We start from the raw sequence: 25000 nt of genomic DNA on the forward strand, positions 1-25000 counted from the left end.
CTCGTGCCGCGGTGGTGGCGGCGCTGCCGGGCCTAGGCGGAGCAGAGCCGGGGCGAGGATCCTGGAGCGGGGCATGGAAACGGCTCCGGGAGCAGCTCAGGGCCCGTGCTGCTCACCGCCTGTGAAAAGGTGCAGTTCTCTGCCTGCAGAAAACATCGACCCACGGTTGTGGTGAATCCGCGTTTATTTAAAAACCTTAAACCAACATCTGATCAGGAGCCGCTGTGCCGTGAGGCTGTTTCTCCTCAGGGAGGGCAGAGCAGACGCGGTGCCTACTGCCGAGCCGTTTGTGCCCGCTCCGGCAGCAGTGTGCGTCGATGACGGAGTCACAGGAGGCTGAGCTGAAGGGAGACAAAGGCACCTGAAGGGAGCCGCAGGCACCATCGAGCCCAGCCCCTGGCCCTGCCCAGGGCCATCCCCAGGGTCCCACCATGTCCCAGGAGTGCTCTCCAAATACCTCTGGGTGCTGTGACTGCTGCTCTGGGCAGCCCGTCCCAGTGCTCAGTCACCCTCTGGGGGCACAGCCTTTTTCTAGAATCCAACCTAACCCTCCCCTGACACAACATAGCCATTCCCTCAGGTCCTGTCCCTGGTGAGCGCAGAGATCAGTGTCTGCACCTCGTCCCCTCGGAAGGTTCAGACTGTGACCAGCCCGGACTAGGAATTAAAATATGTCTCCTGTGACCACTGAAGACAGAGGGTGAGCTCTGGCTCTGGATATCCTTGTTTCTGAGGGGGAGTGGGGATTGATCCAGCCACGCAGGTCTGGTTTTCCTCTTACTCAGGTCATACTTGATGTTCTGAATCCCCCTGTCTGCATGGGGGACCCTCCAGGTGGGTTGTGGTTAAGGCCAGGTGACCTGATCCCAGGGGCCATCCTTAGGTCAAGAACTTCCTGGATGTTCCCCAGAAGGAAAGGACAGGCATCAGGGCTGAACACTGGTAAAGAACAGAACAGCAAACCCTCACAACAATTTCCTGTCCTGGTACCCAAACACCTGGGGCTTCCTGTTGTATAAATGCAACACTGATTCTTCCCAGATTATTCCCCATCATCCTCTTTAATTGAAGGCAGTTTTTTTTTTAAAAAAGCAAACAACTTCTAACAGTGAAACTGTGCAAGACCACATTCCTGTTTTCACTCCCAGAGTTCCATGCGGATGTTGGATTTGCTTGTAGAATAATGTGGGATTTCTCCACATCAAAAAAGTCACTATGAAGAACTAGAGGGGGATAACTTGTGGAACCGCTGAAGAGACTTTTCCAATTCTGTCAGCACAGCAGGGGTGGGATTGCATTAGGGACGTGTGAGATGAGTGACCAAGCCTGCGGTCACTGCAGAAAAAATCAGCCCAGTGCTAGTCAGTACCTGGGACTGCTGAAACTGAGCTGGCATAAAAACAGGCAGATCATGTTAAACAGCTTCAGAGCAGACAGATAAAGGGCAAAAGCAAAGCTGCACTTAACCCAGATAATCTGATATGTATGCATGCAGAGCCTGAGCAGATCAAACCCAGAGGGGCAGCTGGGATGAGTCACCCATGTGGAGTCAAGGGGAAGATTCACCACCTTCTCCATTATCAAAGAGGCCATGGATCTGCACTGCTAGAGAAGCGGCTCTGGAATGAGTTCCTGCTCTCCAGATTACCTTGTCTGTGCTCGTGGTGCCTTTGAGGCAGGTAATGTGTCTGTTCCTCACGTTCTGTCAGTGATCACAGCGGGCCACTGGCTCACTGGTGGATGAAGCCAGGGGCTGAGTGGTAATCACAGAATCATGGGATGTTTTGGGTGGGAAGGGACCTCAAAGCCCATCTCATCCCACCCCCTGCCATGGCAGGGACACCTTCCACTGTCCCAGGCTGCTCCAAGCCCCATCCATAGCCTGGCCTTGGGCACTGCCAGGGATCCAGGGACAGCCACAGCTTCTCTGGGCACCCTGTGCCAGGGCCTGCCCACCCTCACGGGGCAGAACTTCCTCCCAGTATCCCATCTAAACTTGCCAGAAGCCAAGCTCCAATAAGGTCAAATTTCTATGATTTCAATTTTAAAATCATGGAATCGCAGAATCATTACGGTCACAATAGACCTGTAAGAGCACTAAGACCAAGCACCAGCCCAGCACCACCATGTTCACAACTAAACCATGTGCTTGAGTGCCATATCCCCACACATTCTGAATTCTGTGGCATTTGAGGACACAAACCTGTGCAATCCCCTCTTAATCAGTGTTGAGACCCCTCGCAGTGCTCCTGTTCAGGCTGTTGCCAAGACTGAGGGCTGGAGCAGTACCCCAGCACGTCCTGTCCGGCACACATGGGCTGTGTTGATTCCTGGGGAGAACAGTGCAGCAGAGCTCTCCCAGCTGCTCCCCCCTGCTCAGGGTGTCTCCCACCTCCTCAGGGTGTTCTCCCAGCTGCTCAGGGTGTCTCCCACCTGCTCAGGGTGTTCTCCCTCCTGCTCAGGGTGCTCCCACCTGCTCAGGGTGTTCTCCCTCCTGCTCAGGGTGCTCCCTGCCGTGCTCTGCTGGCTCTGAGAGCTGCAGTCCCGGTGGAAGCAGCTACCACAGTCTGAAATTAGGTCTCACCTCATTCCACACACTTTGTTTTACCCCATATCGTTAATCCAGACATCATCAATCTGGGACATGAGTGTCCCTTGTTAGAAGGCCATTGGCAGAGGGAGCCTGGTGAGACACTGGTGACAAACAGTAATTACCCAGTTTGGATTACTGCACTAATCCGGTGTAACAATGCAAACACATTGTAATTCATGAAAACCAAACAAACACCACTTACACACGTACATTGCATTTACAGTGAAAGAAGATTCTCTAAAATAACCAATAGTACCTTGGAAATTATACAAGAAAATAAACACAATCAACATTCAGAATAGAAAAGCAGTAAAACTTTATTATTAATTCCCAAGTAGAAGGGTGCAGGCCATTTTATTCCCTTAGGAATAGCTTTAAAATCAGCAATTCCAGGTAATATTCACTCTGGAGTACAAAAGAAATTGGCTCAGGAGAAGTCAAATCTACTCCAACAAAATGTTGGTGACGTATTTGTGTATACAGTAGTGAAACCGAAAGTAAAAGCATCCTGTTTGATATTCAGATTTGAAAGCTAGTTTTGAAAAGCTGGAACAGAAAAGGTCTGCCAATACCATTTAAGTGATGGGGAAAAGAAAAAATGAAAGGTTTAAAATGTTTTCTGTTCTTAATAGTGAGAAGACTGAAAGGTAATCATTGTATTTACATTACTGAGAAGTACTTTATTCAAATACTGGTTATGAGACTTAATGAAGTAGATTAAACTGGTATGAGATAAAGGCTGAAACAAAAGTGCAGGGGTAGATCTGACCACAAGCTTGGGGAAGGCCAGTGTGTTTTCACTGGGATTTCCCTCACGTAATAACATCTCGGAATAACTCAGGTCCCTTGCTGGCTGATAGAATCTAAAAGCCAAAGTTCACAAAGATTTTAAGTTCCTTTATAGATCATTCCAGACTCTTACTACAGATCATCATTATTTAAGGATAAAAAGTTTGTAAAGCCACACACTGAAACCTTGCAGAAAAACTAATGGAAGACTTTAAACCTGACTTTCTGAGAGATTTCACCAATTCATATCTCAGTGTCATACAGGGAAAAGCTCCAAACTCATATTGAAACTGGCTTTCTAACTTACAGGCAGGATTGGTTCAGCTCATTCTGAATCACAGCTTCAGACCAGGGGCACTGCTTATCCAATCTGAGTTTATATCTGAGATATCAGATATATGGTGTAGCTTCCTTGTATCCAGTGGGGTTCAGCTACAGTTCATCTTTTTGGCCGAAGGTCTGAACTGCCCCCATGTACATAGTGGCACCGTTCCAAGGTCTGTGGGATGGCTGGTGCTGATACAGCCACCAGCGTTCAGTCTGATAGGTCCTGCCTTAAACAGCCATATCATAACCACAACAGTACCAGCAATGCCATCATTTTTGGGGCCTCAAAACAGATCCTTTGCAGTTTCCTGATGACAGAAGAGGGATTATATCAAAGATGTAAACAAAGACAACACTACATTCCATCAGAGAGCAGAAGTGTTCTGTTCACAGAAGAGAAGTCAATCAGCTGATGAATCGTTACCTCAATCCCAGTGTCTGAAGGGGCTCCAAGAGATATGGACTTCAGACAAGGGCCTGGAGTGAACAGGACAGAGGGGAATGGCTTCCCACTGCCAGAGGTGAGTTTAGTTGGGAAGTTGGGAAGAAATCATTCCCTGTAAGGGTGGTGAGGCCCTGGCACAGGGTGCCCAGAGCAGCTGTGGCTACCCCATCCCTGGCAGTGTTCAAGGCAGGTTGGACAGGGCTTGGAGCAGCCCGGGACAGTGGAAGGTGTCCATGGCAGGGAGGTGGAACTGGATGAGGTGCAAGGTCCCTTCAACCCAAACCGTTCCATGATTCAATGATCACAGAGTCCAACTGCTCCCCCAGCACTCCCAGGACCAGCACTAGCCCATGTCCCCAGGTGCCACATTTGCATCACTGTTCAATCTCCTCAGGGATGGGGACTGGGCAGCTGTGCCAGGGCTGGACAGCCCTTTCCAGGAGGAATCTTCCAAATATCCCACCTAAGCCTCTTTTGGTGCAGCTTGAGGCCGTGACCTCTCATCCTGTCATTCACTACCTGGGAGCAGAGCCTGGCTCTACCATCCTGTTATGGAGTTGTAGAGAGCGAGAAGGTCCCTCCTGACCCCCTTTTCTCCAGGCTGAGCCCCCCAGCTCCCTCACATCGGTGCTCCAGAGCCTCCCCCAGCTCTGTTCCCTTTGCAGCCCCTCAGTGCCCTTTCCGTGCGGAGCCCGAACCTGTCCCCGCCCTGCGGACAGCCCAGCCGCGCCCGGCGCTCGCTCCCTCCCTCAGACCGGGACCCCTCAGCCCCGCGCCTCCCCCGCCCCGCCTGAGTCACCGCCGGCCCGGCCCGGCCCGGCCCGGCCCTCGCGGCGGCGGCGGCCGGGCGGGACGAGCTGGGACTTGAAAGGTGGAACAGGCGCTGCCACGCCCGGGGCTGCGGGGAATCTCGCTTAACCCTTCCCTGCCCGCGGGGCTCCAGCTGCGGGAGCGGGACGGTGATGGGGGCAGACAGGAGGCTACGGCTGTCTCCTCAGAGCCCCTTCCACGGCACCCCTGGGGACACGGGGCACGGTCCCGCCGCAGGGGAGAGGGCGCTGCCCGGACCCCTCCTGTTCCACGGTTCCACTGCCCAGGAGCTGCTGCTCGTCTGTCCCCCACAGGCCCAGAGCACGAGAAGTGCCCGAGGAGCCCAAATCCCCCTTCCTGGGAGCCGCAGGGCCACGACCGGGCTGGGGCCAGCGGGCAAGGGCCCTTCCCGGGGCTGGGGGCCGAGGTCTGGGCTAGGGTCTGTGTCACGGCCCTGCCCCGCTGCCAGTCCCGAGCTGGTCTGACAGGCTCGGGGCAGACGGAAGGGAGAGGCCTCCGGCGGCTCAGGAATGCGCAGCCCTTATCTCTGGCTCCCTGCGCGCCTGGGGAGGGAACAGCTCTCCGGAGTTTGCCTTTCTCTCTCTCTTACTCACCCCCGCTCTGCCCTGGGTGGAGCCTCGCTCGCCCAGCTCCCAGGTGAATCAGGTTGCAGGCACGTCCAAGTGAGCCGACAGTGACCCACCACCTGCCCCAGCTCACCTGGGAAGGTAGAGAAGGGTGGAGACCTCGTGGGTACCTGCATGGCCGCCTGAGCCAGAGAGTGACCTACTACCTACCCACCACCTGCCCGGCTTCCCTGGTAAGGTAGGAGAAGGGCAGGTACCTCCTGGGGTACCTGTATGGCTGCCTGAGGTGGAGGGCAAGGGCTGGGGAGGGCCTGTCCTGCTCCTCTGCACAGCACTGAGCACCCAGCATCTGGGACAGGGCATTCCATAGGCAATACATGAGCAGGAGGTTGCTGCTTCTGTGCGGGAAGGCTCCAGTGGCAGGAGCTCTCAGTCACGCCATGATGGTGAGAAGGGAGAGAGACAGAAGGAGATGAGAGAGGCAAGGGGGGTGAAAGAATGTCCCAGTGCTGGCAGCAGAGACTGGGGATGGGGTAGGAATAGACCCAGAACGTTCCAGTGCAGGCAGCAGGGACTGGAGATGGTGAGGGAAGGGACCTGGAATGTCCCAGCTGTGTCAGGGATGGCAAGGGAAGGGACCCTTCTGTCTTCAGATCAAAATTGCTTATCAAACACTTCATACAATTGTGTCCATTTCCCTTTGAGAAATCCCTCAGGGGTGGGTATTCCCAAACTCAGCCTCATTCTTTGGGAAGAGTCTTGCAGCCTGATTGAGCTCCCCCTAACAAAGGCCAAGCCAGGCTTCTGTTTGTACCAGGAATGCTGTAACGATGTATGGTCAGGAGATTGGGACAGAGGGGATGTGGTTTGAGGGCCAAGGACTGCGGTGGGCAAGGAGCTGGGAAGGAGCTCCCGAGGCCCCTGAATTCCACACACAGGGATTGGGTGTGCACTGAGTGCTGACATGGCCCACGAGCCCTGGCACAGCCATGCACGTACAGGCAGGAGCAAGGACAGATGCGTGTGGACAGGTGTGCACAGGCACACGGGCTAGCACTTGCTGAGTTTTCCATAGGTGTGAGCCTGACAGACCTCAGGACATGTGTGTGAGGACAGGAAGGGGATGGTTCCGTGTTGCTCACTCTAAATTGGCTAGGGTCAGGAGGGGTCAATTGTGGATCTTGCCTGGCCTGAGGATTGGGTTCTCCATCTAGAACAGTTAGAAAGGGAAGAGGCACCTGTGAAGGAACAGAAGTACTGATCACATCCTTCTGCTGCTGAAAATATTTGATTCGTGGAAGCTGCAATAAGCTCAGCTGTAAGAGAGGCCAAAAATAGGTCAGTAGCAGCAAACTACCTCCAACCAGAGCAGTGACAGTGGCAGCAGTGCTAAGCACCGGTTTCCAGTTCCCTGTGCAGATGTTCTCCCTGGATCAGGAGACCACAGTGTGTCCCATCCCCATTAGATAGACACGTGGGAGCTGCATTTTAGGGAGAGAAAGTTGTTTTCATTTGGTCTCACTCCTATTTACCTGAGGGACTTTACAGTTGCATTTGAGGGGTAGAAAGAGAGTTGGATTTGCTGTGACCTGGCAATAGGAGTATTCTGAGGTGGGGAAAAGGTCTTGCTCTTCATATGGTTTAGGGGAAATTGCATGCCAAAGGAAAAAGTTGTTGTTTCCCCATCCCTGGAAGGTTTAAGGCTGGGATGGGGTTGGGAGCAACCTGGAAGGTCTGTTGGAAGGTGTTCCTGCCCATGGTAGGGGGGTGAAACGAGATGGGTTTGAAGGTCCTTTCCAACTCTAACCAGTCTCTGATTCTGAGATTCTGTAAGTGTGGAAATGTCTGTATGCTTGTGTCAGAGCAGGGTTGTGGCTCAGGACAGATTCACTCATGTTCTAGGCAATTTTTCTGGCAACCAAAACTTTCCAGACAATGGAAATTCACCTCCAAACCCTGCAGGATTGGAATTCTTTGCATTTTGCAGTTACATGGGACACGTCTAGACTGCTTATCAGGCCCCATTTGCTGGATTTTTGTAGTCTTAATGAGGAAGAGGAGATTGATGAGTGCATTTCTAAAATCTGTGTGTGTGGGAAGTAAAAGTCAAGGGCAGCACATGGTTCTTCTCCAAATTAGACCTTACCCGGATTGTCCTTTTTTTTAAGTTCTCCATTTTAGCCTTCCTTATACTTGCAACCTCTTGAATAAAAACGCACGGGAAGGGATTGGTTGCAGGATAGTGAATGTGACATGAGCATTGCTGTTGTAGATGTGGCACTGAGACATGAGTTGGTGGTGGCCTTGGCAGTGCTGGGAGAGCAGTTGGATTCGAGGGTCTCAAGGGGCTTTTCAGTCCAAAGGATTCCATGATTATTCAGATAATCTGCTAAGAGATGCCTTCTGTGTGCAGGATGACATTTCATTTCCAGCTGCTGTAAACATCAGATTTTGTGCTGGTGACTCCCCACAGCGCAGATTTCCCTGGGTCCACTCTGTACCCTTGCTGCATGGGACAGTTAAGGTTGAAAGGTTCACATGCTGCCACTGTGGGACACGTTGACAGGTGTCTCAGTAACCACTTCACAAAGAAAATTACAACATGTAATTCTTCTGCCAGTTTTCCCTTCCTCTGGCCTGCAGAAAGATCCCCTGGATATTCCAAATGTCTGGCCACTTTCTGATTCGCCAGCAAAGAATGTTCTGTGGGATCCCTTGCCCTAGTAAGCAGAGATGACTGAGAGTCCAGTGGGTTTTGGAGGTGCAGACCAGGCACCAGTTCTACTCTGCCACATGCCTGCAGCATTCAGGGCATTCACTGCTCCCCTGAGACACAGAAAGAGTTCTTGAAGCCATTTATCAGGGTCAGCAGTCACATGTAGTGCAGCTGCCATCTCTGGAAGCTCAGTGAAAAATTGATTAATTGAAGCAATTTCTCATCCGATGGCCAAAACTTCTGCAGTGAAACTCCCAGCAGCAGGCAGAGGTTCTGTCTGTTTTTTAATGATGACTGAGATCCACATAAGACCATCCAGACTGAAGAATGGGGTGACATTCTCTCAGATGATTAACATGGAGTTAATCAGGGTTCAGATGACCACAGGAGAAGGTCTGGGAGCATTATATGGCATTGTGACAGGAATAACAAATTCCAATTCTGACAGTAACCCAGGCTTTGAACCTATTGCCTGAAGAGGATGTTGAGAAGGAGAACATGGTAAGGCTCAGCAGGAAATACAGAGAGAAGAATGGAAAGAGAAAAAAAAAAAAATAATTAGGACTTGGCAGAGACAGTTGTAGCTAAACAGTGCCTAGTCCAGGTTATTGGCTGTATTTCCCTGTCCTGTTGCGAGGAATGTGCCTGAACCCTGCTTGGTGAGAAGAGCAGTTCATGGGAAGGGGTCCAGCATCCATTATCATGCAGCAAAGGAATGGTTTGGGTTGCAAGGGACCTTCAAGACATCTTTTCCAACCCCCTGCTGTGGACACCTTCTACTAGCCCAGGGTGCTCCAAGCCCCATCCGTTGTGGCCTTGGACACTTTCAGGGATGGGGCAGCCACAGCTTCTCTGGGCAGCTTCCTCTTTGCCCCAGCTCTTGCACAATTCCATGGCCACCTGTTCTGACCAAAGTAGGAAATTCTGGGCTGCACTTCAGAACTACAGATCCTGCAGCCCTGTAGGACTGGCAGGATCCTTTTCAGGAGAAGTCCAACCCTTGGGATGGAAAATGAGCGCATGCAGAAGCAGCTTCTGGAGAGGACGAGCATGTCCTGCTGTTCATACAGGTTCTTCCTCTGCAGTGAGATCAGAAGGCACTGGTTTGTCCTTCCATCCCACAGTGCAGAATTAAAAACCCCACACCTTAAACCATATTCGAGGAGACAGGTCCCTTCCCAGATCATTCACCAAGTACAGCATTTTCTTGAGAGCAAGCTAACACTTTCCATGTCTCATTGTCACCATGTCTGCTCCAGTCATTTTCCCTCAGGCATTGTTGTCCTCTCCTAAACCCAACCCTCCCAGAACATCAGCAGTCTGTTTGCACAGGAACTTTCCTTTTTTTTTTTTGAGGCCAAATGTTTTCTTTTAAATAACTGATTTGTAAACTTCATGTATAAGAGCCATTTTGGAAACATGAAGTTTTTTCACAGCCCACCCTAGATGTCAGTGATGCCACTGAGTATGGTGTACAGGCCAGATGAGGCCCATCACAGGGATCAAAAGTGCCTTGATTAATTTCTCACCCATAGTTTGGAAGTCCTTGGAGTGTTGATAGCACAGAGAGAGGGGTTTGTGGCTGGCTGTGCAGAGTGTGGCTGAAGAACAGTCTGTCTGTGCTGCCTTTCTTTTCTTGGTGCTAGGTCTAGGGCAGTGAGAGGATGAGGTGGTTGAGCCCAGGAACTTCTGTCTGTACTTGCACATAAAGGGTCTGGAGAGCAGATTGGGTCTTCCCAGCCCTTTGCAGACTCTGGGATACAGCCCTGTTTCCTCACGGGCAGTTCCTTCCTGGGCGCTTCAGGCAGCCTCAGCTCCTGGGAGTGTCCCAAAGCAGCGGAGCAGGTCCAGCCAGGGAAGGGATCACCTGAGTGAGGCAGCCTGGGAACTGGCTGTGCAGGCAGAACACGTAACAACAAGCACTGGAGTCAGCACGGGGAGGCAGATGGAGCCAGCCCCAGGTGCTGAGGCATCAGCAGGGCTGGCACCAGGCACAGCAGATGAGAGACAAAGGGAGCACTGAGCTGGTTCCCTTTTGCTTAGACTGGGCAAACACGGTCCAGTGCCCTTGATTTTGCACCTGGCGCAAAGGCTCTGGAGAAAGGCAAGTCCTTTTATTTATTTATTTTAATCTGTAGGGCTTTGTGGTGATCACAGCGTGTCTGAATCTGTGATTCCCTGCTACTCTGCTAGGAAAAAAAAATAGTAAAAGCCTGTTGAAATGAAACATAATATGGACAGGCACCAAATGCTGCCCACATCAACAGGTCTGTGCTTTTCCTAGTTTCTGCTCCTATAATGAATCCAGAGGCAAAGGGATAGTTTTTACCTCCAGCTTCATCTGACAGACACTTTTCCTTATATTAAATATTCCATGCGGTTGAGTGTTTTTCAGTGTGGAGGAATCTGCAGGCTGTGATCATGTCTGACTTTTCCCTTTATTGAGGGGGTCTGACAGCTCTTGGGAATCTCAAAACCAAATGCATGTGACTGGGATCACAGCCAGTAAAGTCACTCCCATTTATAGCAGTGGGAACAGAGGCAGATCTCAGGCCAAGCTGAAGGGAAATTTCCCTCGGAGACTTCCTCATTACCTCCACCTTGATCATAGCATAGGGATGGCTGAGACCTGCTTGCTCTTTCCTTTCCACCTGTTCCTCTCCTCCTGATGGTTTTTTGACCGTGGAGGGGAGTGAGTCCATTTGGACTACCCATGCACTGCTGCAGCAGCAGCCGCAGCATCAGCAGCTGCAGCAGCAGCTGTGCAGTGTCCTTGACACAGCCCAGGCAGACGGGTGGAGCAGACCTGGATCCTACTTCTCTTCAGCCCATTCCATCGGCCTTCATCTCCCACTTGTTAGGTTTCCAACAAGCTGCTTCGTGCTCTCCTTTATCCACTGCCCCCGAGCATGGGAGGAGTTCCTGCAAACAGCCACAGAGCTGCCTTCTGTTCTCCTGCAGCTTCCTCCTGCCAAACCCAGCCACCAGCCCAGATCTGTGTGTGGAGGAGAGTGCCAACAGTACTCCTACCACCTTCTTTCTGTGGGCTTCTTGGGGCTTCCTGTGCAGGGCCAGGAGTTTGGCTTGATGGCCCTTGTGTGTCCCCTTCAGCTCAGGAGATTCCGTGGTTCTTTCCACGCTGTTCTGTGTACCTGTCTGTGCTCATGCTTGTCCCAGCCATTGCATTAGAAGGAGAAACTAAATTTTGCAGGTTTGGTTCTAAAGGTTCTGATCATGAGTGGTGATACTTCTAAATTTATGGACATAATTTCATAGAATGATCACTTAGGATAGCAGAGAAGTGCATGAAATAAGGTAACAGACTTCTAGAATGTCTGAAGAAATGACACTGTGACATGTAAGTGTAGGCTGGAATCCTGCTGCTCTGGAGCCAGGCTGGGACAGCTGGAGGTGTTCAGCCTGGAGAAGAGAAAGCTCTGAGAACACCTCAGAGCCCCTTCCAGTGCCAAAAGGGGCTCCAGGAGAGCTGGAGGGGGACTTTGGACAAGGGCCTGAAGTGACAGGACAAGAGGGAATGGCTTCCCACTGCCAAAGGACAGGGTTTAGATGGGATATTTGGAAGGAATCATGGAATGTTTTGGGTTGGAAGTACCTTAAATCTCATCCAGTTCCCCACCCCTGCCATGAGCAGGGACACTTTCCACTAGCCTAGGGTGCTCCAAGCCCCATCCAGCCTGGCTTTGAAGGCTGCCAGGGACGGGGCAGCCACAGCTTCTCGGGGCAGCCTGTGCCAGGGCCTCCCCACCCTCACAGGGAGGAGGGTGTCCCCAATATCTGACTCATCCTCCTGTCAAAGCTGCTTCCCATCCTCTAGGTAAATTCTGGTATAAGGCACTGACAGTTCCAAGAAGGGTCTTGGTAGGATGGATTGTGTGACAGGGTAAGGGGAAATCTCAGAGTTAAAACAGTTGAGGTCTGAGCACTGAGGCTTTAGCAGGCTGATTTGTTAATGTCTGGGAGAAAAATTAAGAGAATATTTGGCCAAAATATTTGGCATGTCTGTTAGAAGATGAATCCTATCCCATATTTCTTGGATATTATTGTTTTCCATCACTTGTAAGGGGGTGCAGATAGGCACATTGTACATGTGCATTTGGTCACTGATCGTGGAGGAATAATCCTGGTTCTGAAACCTTGGGGTTTTGGGATATTCCAGGTGCCTTTGGGCATCTAAAGCTCAGCAGGTATGACACCTGCCGTGCAGAGACCCACAGCCTCCTTGGCAGCAGCTGGAGGCCAGGCCAGGTACCTTCAGGCATGCCAGGTGACATGAAGAGCCTGTGTATGAACACTTCAATTGCTGCCCTGGCTATGGTTTGTTTGCACTTCATTTATAGAGACTTTCCCAAGGCCTAAGGGTTCGGTGATGGGGAGAAGTAGATTTCCCCCTTTGCTGCCTAATTTACATTCTGGAATTTTTCTTTCCTTGAAGCAGCAGGGGCTTGGCTGCAGGATCAGTAGGGATGTTGTCAGTGTGCTCAGTGGTCTGAAGAATCTCTCAGTTCCTGTATCAGTGTTTTCTGCTCAAAACATCCAGCTTCAAAGAATTGCTGGAATGTTTTCCCAGGCCATATTGTCAGGATGTAGCAGGATTCCTTTCCTTTCATGTCTAATGCCGGGGTAGTTCTCTCCCACTCTTCCTGGGAAACTTTTCCTGGTAAAATTGTGGCTATTGAAGGCATGGAGGACATTGGTGATGTGCTTGAACTTTCCTCTTCCCTTCTGGAGGTGCACTGAAGGGTTTTTGGACTAGGAGACTTCAGGGCCTTAGTTTTCCAATATTGTTAAGGGAATGAAAAGGAGGGATGTTCAGGGTTCCTTCTGGCTGAACACATCACACAGCTGCTCAGAGCTGCAGGTGCTGGGTTGGCATGAGCTCCTCTCCTCCTGTACCTGCTGACTGTTCAGTGCCTGAGCTGTAACTGCACACAGAATATCTTCTTACCCATTATAAAAAGATATTTTGTTACCCATTATAAAGACCTCCCAAGCAAATTGCTACACCTTATTCTTTTTAGCATTCTCATTTCTCCCCCAAACCCTCATTACTCATGTCAGGAGATTTTGTAAACTGTGACCATCAATTAAAATAAAATGAAATTTCTAATTAAATAAAATATACAAGCATGTAAGTAAGTAAAATTCTCTAATAATCAGTAGTTACAGGCTGAAAATCTACATTTGGGGTATTTTCAGTTTGTTGCTTACATTCTTTTGATGGTTCAGAATTCCAGAAATACAACATTTGACTTTTTCTGGGGTGAAAGAAGCTGCAGGAAATATATTTGCAGGTGAAGTTCAAACAAGGAGCCAACCCCTGCTTGGAGTCACAGGATCACAGAGTAGGCTGAGCTGGAAGAGGCCACACACTGAGTCCAGCTGCTGGCCCTGAGCAGGACCATCCCCAGGATTCCCACCCTGTGCCTTAGAGTGTTGTCCAAATGTTCTTTGAACTCTGACAGGGAGCCTGTTCAGTGCCCAGCCACCCTCTGGGGGAAAAACCTTTTTTTAATTTCCAACCTAATCCTCCCCTGATCCAGCTGCAGCTGCTCCCTCGGGTCCTGTCACTGGTCACCCCAGAGAGGAGATCAGTGTCTGCTCCTCGTCTTCCTCTCACGAGGAAGTTGTGGAGTGCACTGAGGTCTCCCCTCAATCTCCTGCAGGTTGTTTGAGGTGTCCCTGATCAAGGAGAATCTCTCAGGGAAGAGAGCTGATAATTCTAATAACTGATGTGTGTCCAGGCTCCTGTCCCTCTGAGGTGAAATCTGTCGTGCTCCCTCAACTCTGGTTGAAAGGAACCAAGGCTTAAAACATGGAATATCCTACAAAATACACGGAATACACAGTTCTGGAGTAAAAAAAAATAGCAGGGCAATGTGGCACAGTAAGTAATCTATCTCCTATTTCCTGAGGCATGGGAACTGCTCCTCCACCGAATCCAGCCTTGCACTGGGATAATGGACATACTTGGAAGGGAGGAGGACCAGTTAAGAGAGAAGTGAAAAGATAGGAGTTTAAAAGCCAGTTCTGTCTTCGAAACCTCCCCCTGGCATACAAATACCAGTCAGAAGTGGTATGTGATTGCTTACATCTGATTTGGAGAGGAATTGCTTTCCAAATAGTGGATGGTTTGATCCAGAACTGGAGAACTGGCCTGGCAGTCAGCAGCTTCATGGCAGCAAATCTGACCCAGGGCCTCAGAGCTCTGCCAGCTGCAAACAGGTCATCCCAAAGGCTGGAACAGAGCAAAACAAAATTATAAAAATCCATTAACTAACTGCAGAATCCATCTGAAGTCATCAAGATGGGCTGCAGCAGGAGAAATTTTATTTATTCCTTGACCTGAACTCAGCTCACACCCACCAAAGTGACAAAAGGTCATAAATATCCTTTGGGGTTCCAGGTAATTTCTTCTCTTCTGCTTTAGGGGAGGGTTTTGGAAGATAAATGAAGGATTTTGGACAGGGAAGGATTTTGGAAGATAAATGAAATATCCAGAACTTTGTGCATCTGTGTATATATATGTATGTGTGTGTATATAGCTATTTATTTATTTACTTACATACTTACTTATACATATAAACAAGCATTTTTCATGCAAACTGAGAATTCATCAACATAATATTGCTCTTGTCGCAACCCAAGGAATTAAAGGATGCCAACACTTAATGGAATCATGGAAGCACAAGATGGTTTGGGTCAGAAGGGACTCATCTTGTTCCTTCGTCTTGTGCCCTGGGCAAGGACACCTTCCACCAGACCAGGTGGCTTCAAGCTTTGGAACACATGAAGAGCTGGGGCAGATGCCTGTGGGGGCACAAACACGACTTCTGGTTTATATTTCACAGTTGTGAGGCATGGGTCTTTTCCAGACCCCTTCCAAATGTCCCCTGCAGGCTCCTCCTGGTCATCCAGGCCAGCAGCCCACCCCCACTGCTGGGTTCAGTGATACCAGGACAGCCCCAGCTCCGTGTGCTGTGTTCTCCTGGTGTCTCAGGGAAACCCACGAGGAGCAGTTTGCTTTCACATCAAATTCACTTCTTCGCTGGTGCCATTTTCCCTGCTTATTCACAAATGTACTCAGTACCACATGGGGAACTCAAGTGACTCCTCACTGTAAACACTGGGAGCAGAGCAGTCAGTATTGCCTGATGTTTATTTAAAGCTCAGTCTTCTCCTTCTTCATTTATAACTGTAGTGAAAGAATTATATTAATCAGTATAGAATTGCTTTGTCACTTCACCAGCATGACCTTTCCTCTACTCTTTTGATTGCCCAGCAGTACCACAGGGTTCTTCTGATACTACTTCCTTTTAATGCTGCACTTGATCCTTTGTCTCTCACACTCCCATCTCTGAACACTGTGAGCAGTTTGCTGTGGGACCTCTGTCCCCTTCCTGGGTCATATATGAATGAGTTGTATATGTTGTTCTTCTGTCCAAGATTAATGGAACGTGGGAGCAAGTCCTTAAAATGACACTGCTGAAATGGTTAAAAGCGGGAACATTGGTGACTTGAGCATCCTAAAATCAAAGAATCCCAGGATGGTCTGAGTGGGAAGGAACCATAAAGCCCCTTTTGTTCCACGCTCCTGCAATGGGTAGGGGCACCTTCCACCAGAGATACATACTGGAGTGCTCTGTACTTTCTTCTCTTACACAGAGAAAAAAAGACAGAATTAGAAAGGGAAGATAAATGCAGATAATTCAGGCTGTATAGGCAGCTGTATGTGAGAACTATAGAGAGGATTTATTATCTATTGGATTTTCTTATCCTTACATTAAGACTATAATTTTTTTCTGTTGTATCACACAGCTTTACCATCAGTTCCACTTTGGAGTTGGAGTAATCTGTGGGAGATTGAGGCGGGAGTAACAGAGCAGTGCTGTGTACTGGGCAGGTGGTTGGATAAGAACTTGAAACTGGTTTGTCCTTACAGCTCCTAATGAGTGATAATCTGAGTGTGAGGTCTTTATCTTCTCCCAGTCCATGGCAATCCCTCCCATTTTGGGAGCAGATGTGTTGGATGGCAACAACAGCAGCGACCCTCACCTCCTGTGCTCACTCAGTAGCGTCACTCAGCAGGAGTTACTCTTTTGGAGATCAGGAGGAAGTCTCTGCTGGTACCTCAGTGGTGGGGTGCAGGAAAAGAACATTCCAGCACTGACATTAGTTCAGAGTCTAAACCCAAAGTGCTTTGAGCATTTTGTGGATCAGTCAGATATTGCTGTTGTGGCACAGCAAACTTTTCTTTCAAAAATGGGTTAAAATCAGATTTGTCTATAGTCTCAAAAAATTGTCCCCTACAGACAATTACCAAATATTGTGTGTGAGCTCCTTTCGGATCTGTTTTTTCTTAACATGAGGAGACTGAAGAAGTGATCACATCCCTTGTTTTTTATTTCTTCATTCGTCTCATAGAGATTCTTCTGCCTTCTGACTGTGTTACACCAGCAAGACACCCCTGCACCTGCACACCACCTGCTTCTGTTCACATCCTGAGATGCTGACAATACCCCAGCTGTAAGGGTCCAGAGGGTACCCTTGTGTTCAGGCAGGTGCTTTTGGTTTAGGGCCACATTACACATAGTAAATAACTTCTGTAGCATTTGGAAATTAATTTTAATGGGGTGTAAATAATAACCATATACAGCTTTGCTCTTGACTTATAAACAAATGATAAATTGAAGCTTATGAACCAGCAGTCTAAAAGAGAAAGTTTATCATTCTGTTGGATGCATTGGCCTTGCTTATCCCAGGGCTGCTTGGCTGATTTGTTCTGTATTTTGGCCCAAAACAGTTAACTGTGTGAAGGTAATGGTTAAGTGACTCACACCTTTGCCTAATTTTAGGCTCTCATGCCTTTGGATTAACTTTCTCCGGCATTGCTCCATGTTCTTTTAATCTCTACCTTTGCTCTCTGAGGAGGCTCTGTTGGATGTGTTGCTGTCATGCCACTGCTGTATCTGTATATAAAAAACAGATGTTTTTTATTTCCCTCCAGCTCTCCCTCCCCTGATGGCTCGTCAATCCCAAAGCTCCTCACAGGGGGACAACCCCCTGGACCCCAACTACCTTCCCCCCCACTACAAGGAGTACTACCGCCTGGCCCTGGATGTGCTCACAGAGGAGGGCAAGGAGAGTTACCAGCGCTTCCTGGCCGAGGAGGCGGCCCCCGATTTCCTCTGTGACTCCGAGGTGGATCACATAATCCAGAACCTCCAGAAGCCCCAGTACGCCAACCAGGAGGGCAGCATGGACACAGCGGGGGACAATGACATGGACGGATCCTCTGGGACTTACTGGCCCATGAACTCAGATCTGGCTGTTCCTGAGCTTGACCTGGGCTGGCCGATGGTCTTTGGCTTCAGGGGAACAGAGGTGACGACACTGGTGCAGCCACCCCCACCAGACAACCCCAGCATCAAGGAAGAGGCTCGCAGGATGATTCGAGCGGCTCAGCAGGTGAGGCAGGGAGAGCCCAGCTAGAGCAGAGGTAAAATCACACGTGTGCCAGAGAAGCATCAGGACAGGGAATCATAGTGCCGTGGTTTGGGTCAGAGGGACCTTAAAGCTCATCCAGTTCCACCCCCCTGCCATGGGGATGGACACCTTCCACTAGCCCAGATTGCTCCAAGCCTTGTCCAACCTGTTCTTGGACACTTTCAGGTATGGGGCAGCCAGAGCTGCTCAGGGCACGCTGTACCAGAGTCTTATCCCCCTCACAGGGAACAATTTCCTCCCAATATCTCATCTAACTGCCCTCTGGCAGTGTAAAGCCACTCCCCTTGTTTTGTCACTCCAGGCCCTTGTCCAAAGTTCCTCCTGAGCTCTCAGAGCCACTTTAGGCACTGGAAGGGGCTGTAAAGTTTTCCTGGAGCCTTCTCTTCTCCAGGCTGAGCAACATTAGGTCCTCTGCTAATTCCTTTAACTTTGCTTCCAGAACCTGACAGAGGAGCAGAATGATTCAAATCCACCACTGACTGCACCAAAGCTTGTCGCTGCTCTGCTGTCATGGCACCATGTCCTAGGCCATGCTAAAATACACCAAGAGTTCACAGAATCCCAAAACATTAGAGATTGGAAGGGGCCTCTGGAGCTGGTCCTGTTCACCCCCCTGCTCAGAGGAGGTCAGTTAGAGAGGGTCACTCAGGATGTGTCCTTGAGCATCTCCAGGGGTGAAGACTAAACGTTTCTGGACAGTCTGTTCCCATGTTGATGGTCTCCTTAGAGTCCCAGAGGCTTTTCTGTAACCAAACTGTAATTTCCTGTGTTTCAGTTTGTGTCCTGTCCTCTCCCTGGGCAACACTGAGAAGAGTTTTACTCCTTCCTTTTGCCCTTTCCATCAAGGATTTACACTCAGGGAGCTGGGAAGAACAGGAAGGTAGACCTATGAAGCTGCTTCCCATAAAATCAGCACATGGATGCAGCTGCGTAGTGGCTGCCTGAATGCTGGCCAGGAAGTTACCTGAAAATGGCACTGGGATGTTGGAGTGGGGTGACCAGTTCCATACACCATCCAGTGTGATTACATGGCCAAAAATTTCATGGAATTACTGGATTGATGAGTTGGGAAACACACAGGGAGGTTTCCCCTCGCCTGCATACACAGAACATGCACCTTCCTGGACAGAAATTTTCCTTCCAGTTTGGGGCCCCCAGTGCTTAATGGGACTTTTAACTGGGATGTTTCCTGCTTCAAAAGGAAGCTGAGATGGGGACACTGCAGCTTTGGGGTGTGAGAAGCTGGGATACACGGTTGGTCAGGGCATGAGGCAGCACAGTAGCTCATGTGTCCTGCATCCCTTCCCCAGGTGGTGGCCATCGTGATGGATGTTTTCACCGATGTGGATCTGCTGTTTGAGGTGCTGGATGCTGCTTCTCGCCGCGTGCCTGTGTACATCCTGCTGGATGAAATGAACTCCCAGCTCTTCCTCGACACAGCTGCCAAGTGCAGAGTCAACCTGAACTATGTGGAGGTGAGCAAAGACCTGTCCCACCTGATTGGTGTCCTGAAGGGGTGTGTCCTGCCACACAGACGCCCAGTATGGCAGGAAACACCTGAGAAAGGGGAGAACAGGCAGTACCCTGGTGAAAGATGAGTGGGAAGAAAGTGAGGAGAGCTGGCACAACACGGGGTGAGGGCTGGAGATGTGCAGAGAAAGGGGTTTGTACATAGGTGTGTCCACAGGCAGAACCACTGGAACTGGATAATCTCAGTCAGGGGTGGATGGAGGTTAAAACGAGGCAAGGAAAGAGGGCAGGAAGGGAATGAGGGTCCCACCTGAGTTGGTGCCTTTCTGGTTTGCAGTTCCTGAGGGTGAGGACAGTGTCTGGCCCAACCTACTACTGCCGCACGGGGATGTCCTTCAAGGGGCACCTGAAGGAGAAGTTCCTGCTGGTGGACTGCATGGTGGTGCTGAGTGGCAACTACAGGTGAGGAGTCCTGTCCAGCTCAGAGAGAGAGATTCAGGTGCCAAATGGACCAAATGAATTTTGACCTCCACTCACAGAATAATCAAATCACAGCATGGTTTGTGTGTAAAGGGACTTTAAAGCTCATCTTTTTCCACCCCCACACCCCCACAGCCCCACATGGGCAGGGACACCTTCCACTATCCCAGGCTGCTCCAAGCCCCATTCAGCCTGGCCTTAGACACTTCCAGGGATGGGGCAGCCACAGCTGCTCTGGGCAACAGAGAGGTGGGTAGTTTTAATTAGGACTGAGATCAGCCATTAACACATTACCATCCTTTTGGGAATAACAATCTTACCAGCTAAGGCGTCCATTTCTGGCAGAATAAATGTTTTTAGTGAGTTGCAGTAGAAGAATTTCTCCTTCACTTGTTAAAAGGGTGATGGGATAAACACCTGTCATGCTCTAAGAATGTAATCATAAAATTACAGAATGGTTTGGGTCAGACAGACCCTAAAGCTCATATGATTTCTCCCCATGCTGTTGGCAGGGAGACCTTCTAGACCAGGTTGATCCAAGCCTACCATGAGTTGCTTCTCATGGTGGAAGTTAAGCAAATAGAATTAAGGGTATTTAAAAAGGGTATATGAAGAAAAAATTGTAAGAATCTGACTAAAGTGCACATTCCATGATAATAAGATTCCACTTTGGTTTTTTTTTCCTGATGTTTGAAAATAATTACATTTGATGCTGTACCAAACAACCAACTGTTCTGATTGGATCGTTTCTTGTTTATGAGAGCATCAAGTAAATTGTTCAGGACTGCTTCTGCCACAGAAGCTTTTTTTGGGCTTTTCAATATTGTATCATTTCTGAAGTAGGAAGTTGTGGAAGTGTTCAGGATGAGGCTCAATGAGGCTTGGAGCAGCCTGAGCTAGTGGAAGGTGTCCCTGCACGTGGCAGGGGGTGAAAAAAGGTGTGGTGGTCCCTTCCAACCCAAACCAGTCTGGGATTGTGAGAGACAGACTGCTGCATTTTGGCATTTCCTCATGGATATCAGGGACAAAAGTTTTGCTCACTGAAGGACACTGAGTAGCAATTTTTTGGGAAAAATACTCCGTTTTGCAGTGGAGGTAGATGCACCAATAGAAGAAGGCCTTGAGCCCAGACAACCCCAAACCAAGCTTCCTTCACATTAAGAATTAAAAAATCTGTGGTGTGGAATAAAAAAAAAAAAAAAAAAGACAGTAATTCTAAGGGTTTTGGTTAAGCCCAGCAGGCAGCCAAGCCTCACAAAGGTATCCCTCATGATTCCCAGGGATGTGGTAGGGAACTGTAAAGGTGAGAACACTCCTGGGTTGTGATACAGTTGTAACAAACCTGCACACACAGACAAGGCAAAGTAAGGGATCCCTTCCCTGCTCCCCATCACTCAGCAGATGAGGAAGAAAAGGCAAAGCCTGACTTGGGAAGATGAACACCATATTCCTCCCCCTTTTCCAGCTCAGCTCCTTCTGTTCAGTCCCCTCAAACTGTGTGGGTGGAAGGGCTGTGCCACCCCAGGAATAAGATCTTGGGTTTGTCTTTTTGGAGGTTCCTGTTGGCACATCTGCCAGCCTTTGGGGTCCCCCTGACTGGTGTCACCTGCCAGGTGCTGAGGGGACATGCTGACTGTTGCTCAGGTCATTACTGACAGTGCTAAAGACAGGAACATCTGCTTCACACAAGGATTATCATCAGCTCACTCTGGGTGACATGACTGACTGGCTTTTTAGAACAGAAATCAGTTATTGGCTTGTAAAATTCTCTGCAAAGATGTGATCACAATCAATCAAGCTGTTAGGTTTGGGAACAGTCTTGTGTAACATGTAGCTGCAGGGGAATCGTCTGCCCCTAGTCTTTTGCCCTATTTCTGCCCAACCAGAAAATTTAGACTTTGCTTCAGGTGAACAAATGTTTTAATGGAAATAGGTACAGCTGAATTAATCCATCACTTCTATTCTCTCTTCAGTTTCATGTGGTCCTTTGAGAAGATTCACAGGAGCATTGCACACATCTTCCAGGGTGAGCTGGTGGCCAGCTTTGATGAAGAATTCCGCATTTTGTTTGCACAGTCGGAACCTCTCGTTCCTCCAGCCAACGTCTTGGCAAAGGCAGAGAACACGTTTGCCATGGCTCCCTTTGGCAATAACATGCCTTTCTTCCCCAAAAAAGGCCCCCTGATGTTCCAGAGGGATGAGAGTCTCTTCCCCTCCTTCATGGACAGGGTGGATCCGGACAGGTACTTCCTGTCCAATTTCCGGCGGGACGACATGCTGCGACACACTGTGGAGGGGTCGGCCATGCGGATGTACAAAAAGGTGGAAATGGAAAATTCCCAGATGGATCCGGTCAGGGGCTTCCTCCGTTCCAAGCAGCTGGAGCTGGATGCTTTTAAGAGACACAGTTTTGCAGAAGGAACGTTTGAAAATTTTGCTTCTGCCAAGCAGTACACCCGGCAGATGTTCATGAACAACATGGACGAGTTCAAAATCCAATCCAGTCATTTCCAGAAGGATCAGTTCTACCAGTACCAGTTTGAACATCCCCATCTTCCTGGCAGACCTCAGGGATTCTTTGAGAGGATTCGAGGGGGGAGGCCAGGATTCAATGAACTGGAAGACTATGGAGAGGGACCCCGATACCCTGAACTGGAGCCCAGTTTCCCACAGGAGGGTTTCCCCCTACGGCTGGATTATGTGCCCTCAAATTCTTCCAGGGAGGTGAGACACGGCTCTGACCAGCTGAACCCCGCAGGCAACAGCCCCATGGGAATGATGTTACGGAGGCAGAACATAGGACAGAAATTCATTTGCCAGACTTCTCCCACGCAGAAGCAGAGCCTGGAGCAACGCCTGTTCCTACAGGACAAAGATGAGGAGCAGGATGACGACAAGAACATGCAGGAAAACAGGACAGGGTTACGGAACTGGAGGATTTCTTCGTACCTCAGCGCATACCAGTCTGAACCAGATGAAGGGCTCCCGATGCCGATGGAGTCTGAGGCATATAATGATGCTCTTGGGGATCCCCTCACAAAGCACCCCACTGACCTTGTCCCAGCCTTCAAGCCCCCCACACCTTTCAGTAGCAAGCCACTGGGAATTGACAGTGCCAAGGAATCTGCAGATCCTGACAGAGCAGGTGAAGAAACCTCAATCATGAAACCAGATGCCTTCAGGTCCAGGATAAATCCCTTGATCCAGAGGAGCTCCAGGCTCAGATCCTCTCTGATTTTCAGTGCTGCCAAATTAGATCAGCCCAACACCACAATAGAAAAGGTGCAGATGATCCAAAAGGAGCAAATGTCCAGTGAGTTAACAAGGGACAATGAAACCATCAAGACAGCTGCCTCCTCCAAAGTGGCTGAGCTGCTGGAGAAGTACAAAGCTGTAGGCAAGGACATGGAACGGGGCACAGTCACCCACACCAAAGCTGTTTCGGGTTACCTACAGGAGGAATCTCAGAATACGGAGAAGAAATGTACCAAATCTGTGCAGTATAAGATTCTGGAGAGCAGGGTGCTGGACTCCAAAGACTCCTGCAGTACTTACAAAATGCATGGAGAGTTGGACAGAGCATTTGGAATGGCCTCATCCACCCCCCAGCTTGGGGACACATTGAGTAAAGATCCCCTGGCACATCTTGGCACCAAGGTGGACAAGCTGTCATCCCGGTTTTACCCCATCGAGAACAAACCTCCTATTCCAGAGAAGGAGAGCCTGATATTTGTAGGAGACACTCAGAAATTGGCTCTTCCAGAGAAGAAGGACAGAGTGACTTTCAGAGAAGACTCTCCAAAATTAGTCAACACAGAAATGAAGAAACCACAGATGAGGACAAGTACTACATCCTCAGTTCTAGAAAGCCTGTCTAGAAGTCCAGGGTCTGACAGCTCTCTCAACAAATCTGAGGAAGACTGTTCAAAACAAGAGCAAAATCCCATGGAGTTTTTAAGAAAAGGATCACTACGGCTGAAGCAGCTTTTGAACCCAAAAGGCGAAAAGAAATTGGAGGAGGAACCTGCTTCTGAGAGTGGGAAATGTGACAAGCAGGCAGTGGTACTCAAACGATCATCCACAGGGGACTGCCAGGAAGCAATGGAGGAAGAAAAACCCCACAAATTCCCAGCACCGCTCCCCCCCAAGAGCAACCAGACAACGCAAGGGAGGTTCCCTTCCTCCACAGCCAACATCCTGTACAGCAGCAACCTGCGTGATGACACCAAGGTGATCCTGGAGCAGATCTCTGCCAACAGCCAGAAGAACAGAGCTGAGCTGGCCAAGCAGCTGCCATCCACCAGCAACCCTGACCTCTCCAGGTCGACCACAAGCTTGGAAAGAAAAGGGGAAAAGGAGAAAAGCTGCAACATACACAGGTCTGAGAGTTTTGGGAGCCAGAAACGGAACCTGCAACGGCAGCCATCAGAGGACAGAGACACCCTCCTGAAGAAGATGGAGAACATGCGGAAGGAGAAGCGAGTCTACAGCAGGTTTGAGGTATTCTGCAAGAAGGACGAGCACACAAGTCCCAGTGAAGAGGAATATGACACAGATGCCAAAGACAAGAAAATGGGAAAATTCATGCCCAAAATCCTGGGGACCTTCAAGACCAAAAAATGATCCTAGAAATCCTATTTAATTCCATTTAATCACTGACTGTCACAGGGAAACGAGGAAGAAACTTGTCTATGATGGCAATGCTCTTCTTGATTAGTGCGCAGGAATGTATCCAGCATGAGCCTCCCACGGCACAGTTTGCTCAATAAAGTCAGGTGGTATCAAACAACCTTATCACAGTATGTTACAAATAAAACAATTAAAATGCCAACGTGCTTAAAAAACAACTCTCCATTACTGTACAAAACTAAGAGGCTCTGTTAAACCCAGGGAATATTTTCATCAGACAAAACCATTCAAATTTCAGAAAAAAAAAAAAAGAAAATCAGAAAATTGAATACTTGAGTTTGGGCCAGAAAAGATAAATACATACAGACACACACACAGGTAATTGGAAGAAGTACTTAAAGCTCAGTGGTTTCTCAGGTGCAGTTAAACTTTTTCTGTATCTCACAATGAATCAGACAGAGGAGGCACCTTTTTGAAGATTTACATACCAAAAAACATTAGTTGTAATCAATGTTTTGGCCTAATCTGTGGTTCTGATCTTCTCCAGCAGCACAGGTCCAGCTTTTGTATTTACCAGTTCCTGAGCCTGCGGAGTCTGGTTTGTTCCCGTGTGTAAAGGCAATTACGCG

At 49.3% G+C, this 25000-nt stretch overlaps 1 protein-coding gene across 7 annotated transcripts; it reads left to right on the top strand.

The window, feature by feature from the left end:
* On the top strand, positions 1-24589 carry FAM83H (family with sequence similarity 83 member H). Of its 7 annotated transcripts, none has more exons than XM_030261263.4 (6): positions 1-700; positions 1496-1679; positions 17293-17753; positions 19103-19267; positions 19600-19724; positions 21716-24589. In XM_030261263.4, the coding sequence occupies exons 2-6, from the start codon at positions 1625-1627 to the stop codon at positions 24363-24365; spliced, it is 3456 nt and encodes a 1151-aa protein (XP_030117123.2). In that variant the 5' UTR covers positions 1-700; positions 1496-1624; the 3' UTR covers positions 24366-24589. The 7 variants fall into 7 exon arrangements, with proteins under 7 accessions (XP_030117123.2, XP_072781269.1, XP_072781272.1 ...); XM_072925168.1 differs by lacking the exons at positions 1-700; positions 1496-1679 and adding exons at positions 2525-4230; positions 5615-5789; XM_072925171.1 differs by lacking the exons at positions 1-700; positions 1496-1679 and adding an exon at positions 2525-4230.
* The last annotated feature ends 411 nt before the right edge of the window (positions 24590-25000 follow it).

This window comes from Taeniopygia guttata, chromosome 2, assembly GCF_048771995.1.
Source record: "Taeniopygia guttata chromosome 2, bTaeGut7.mat, whole genome shotgun sequence".
Lineage (NCBI taxonomy): Eukaryota > Metazoa > Chordata > Aves > Passeriformes > Estrildidae > Taeniopygia > Taeniopygia guttata.

Bases quoted from the DNA above. Each gene is read 5' to 3' on its own strand.
- FAM83H (XM_030261263.4), top strand. From the start codon at position 1,625: ATGAGTTCCTGCTCTCCAGATTACCTTGTCTGTGCTCGTGGTGCCTTT. The intron at 19,268-19,599 runs GTGAGCAAAGAC...TCTGGTTTGCAG, and splicing joins TCAACCTGAACTATGTGGAG to TTCCTGAGGGTGAGGACAGT. The intron at 19,725-21,715 runs GTGAGGAGTCCT...TTCTCTCTTCAG, and splicing joins GTGCTGAGTGGCAACTACAG to TTTCATGTGGTCCTTTGAGA.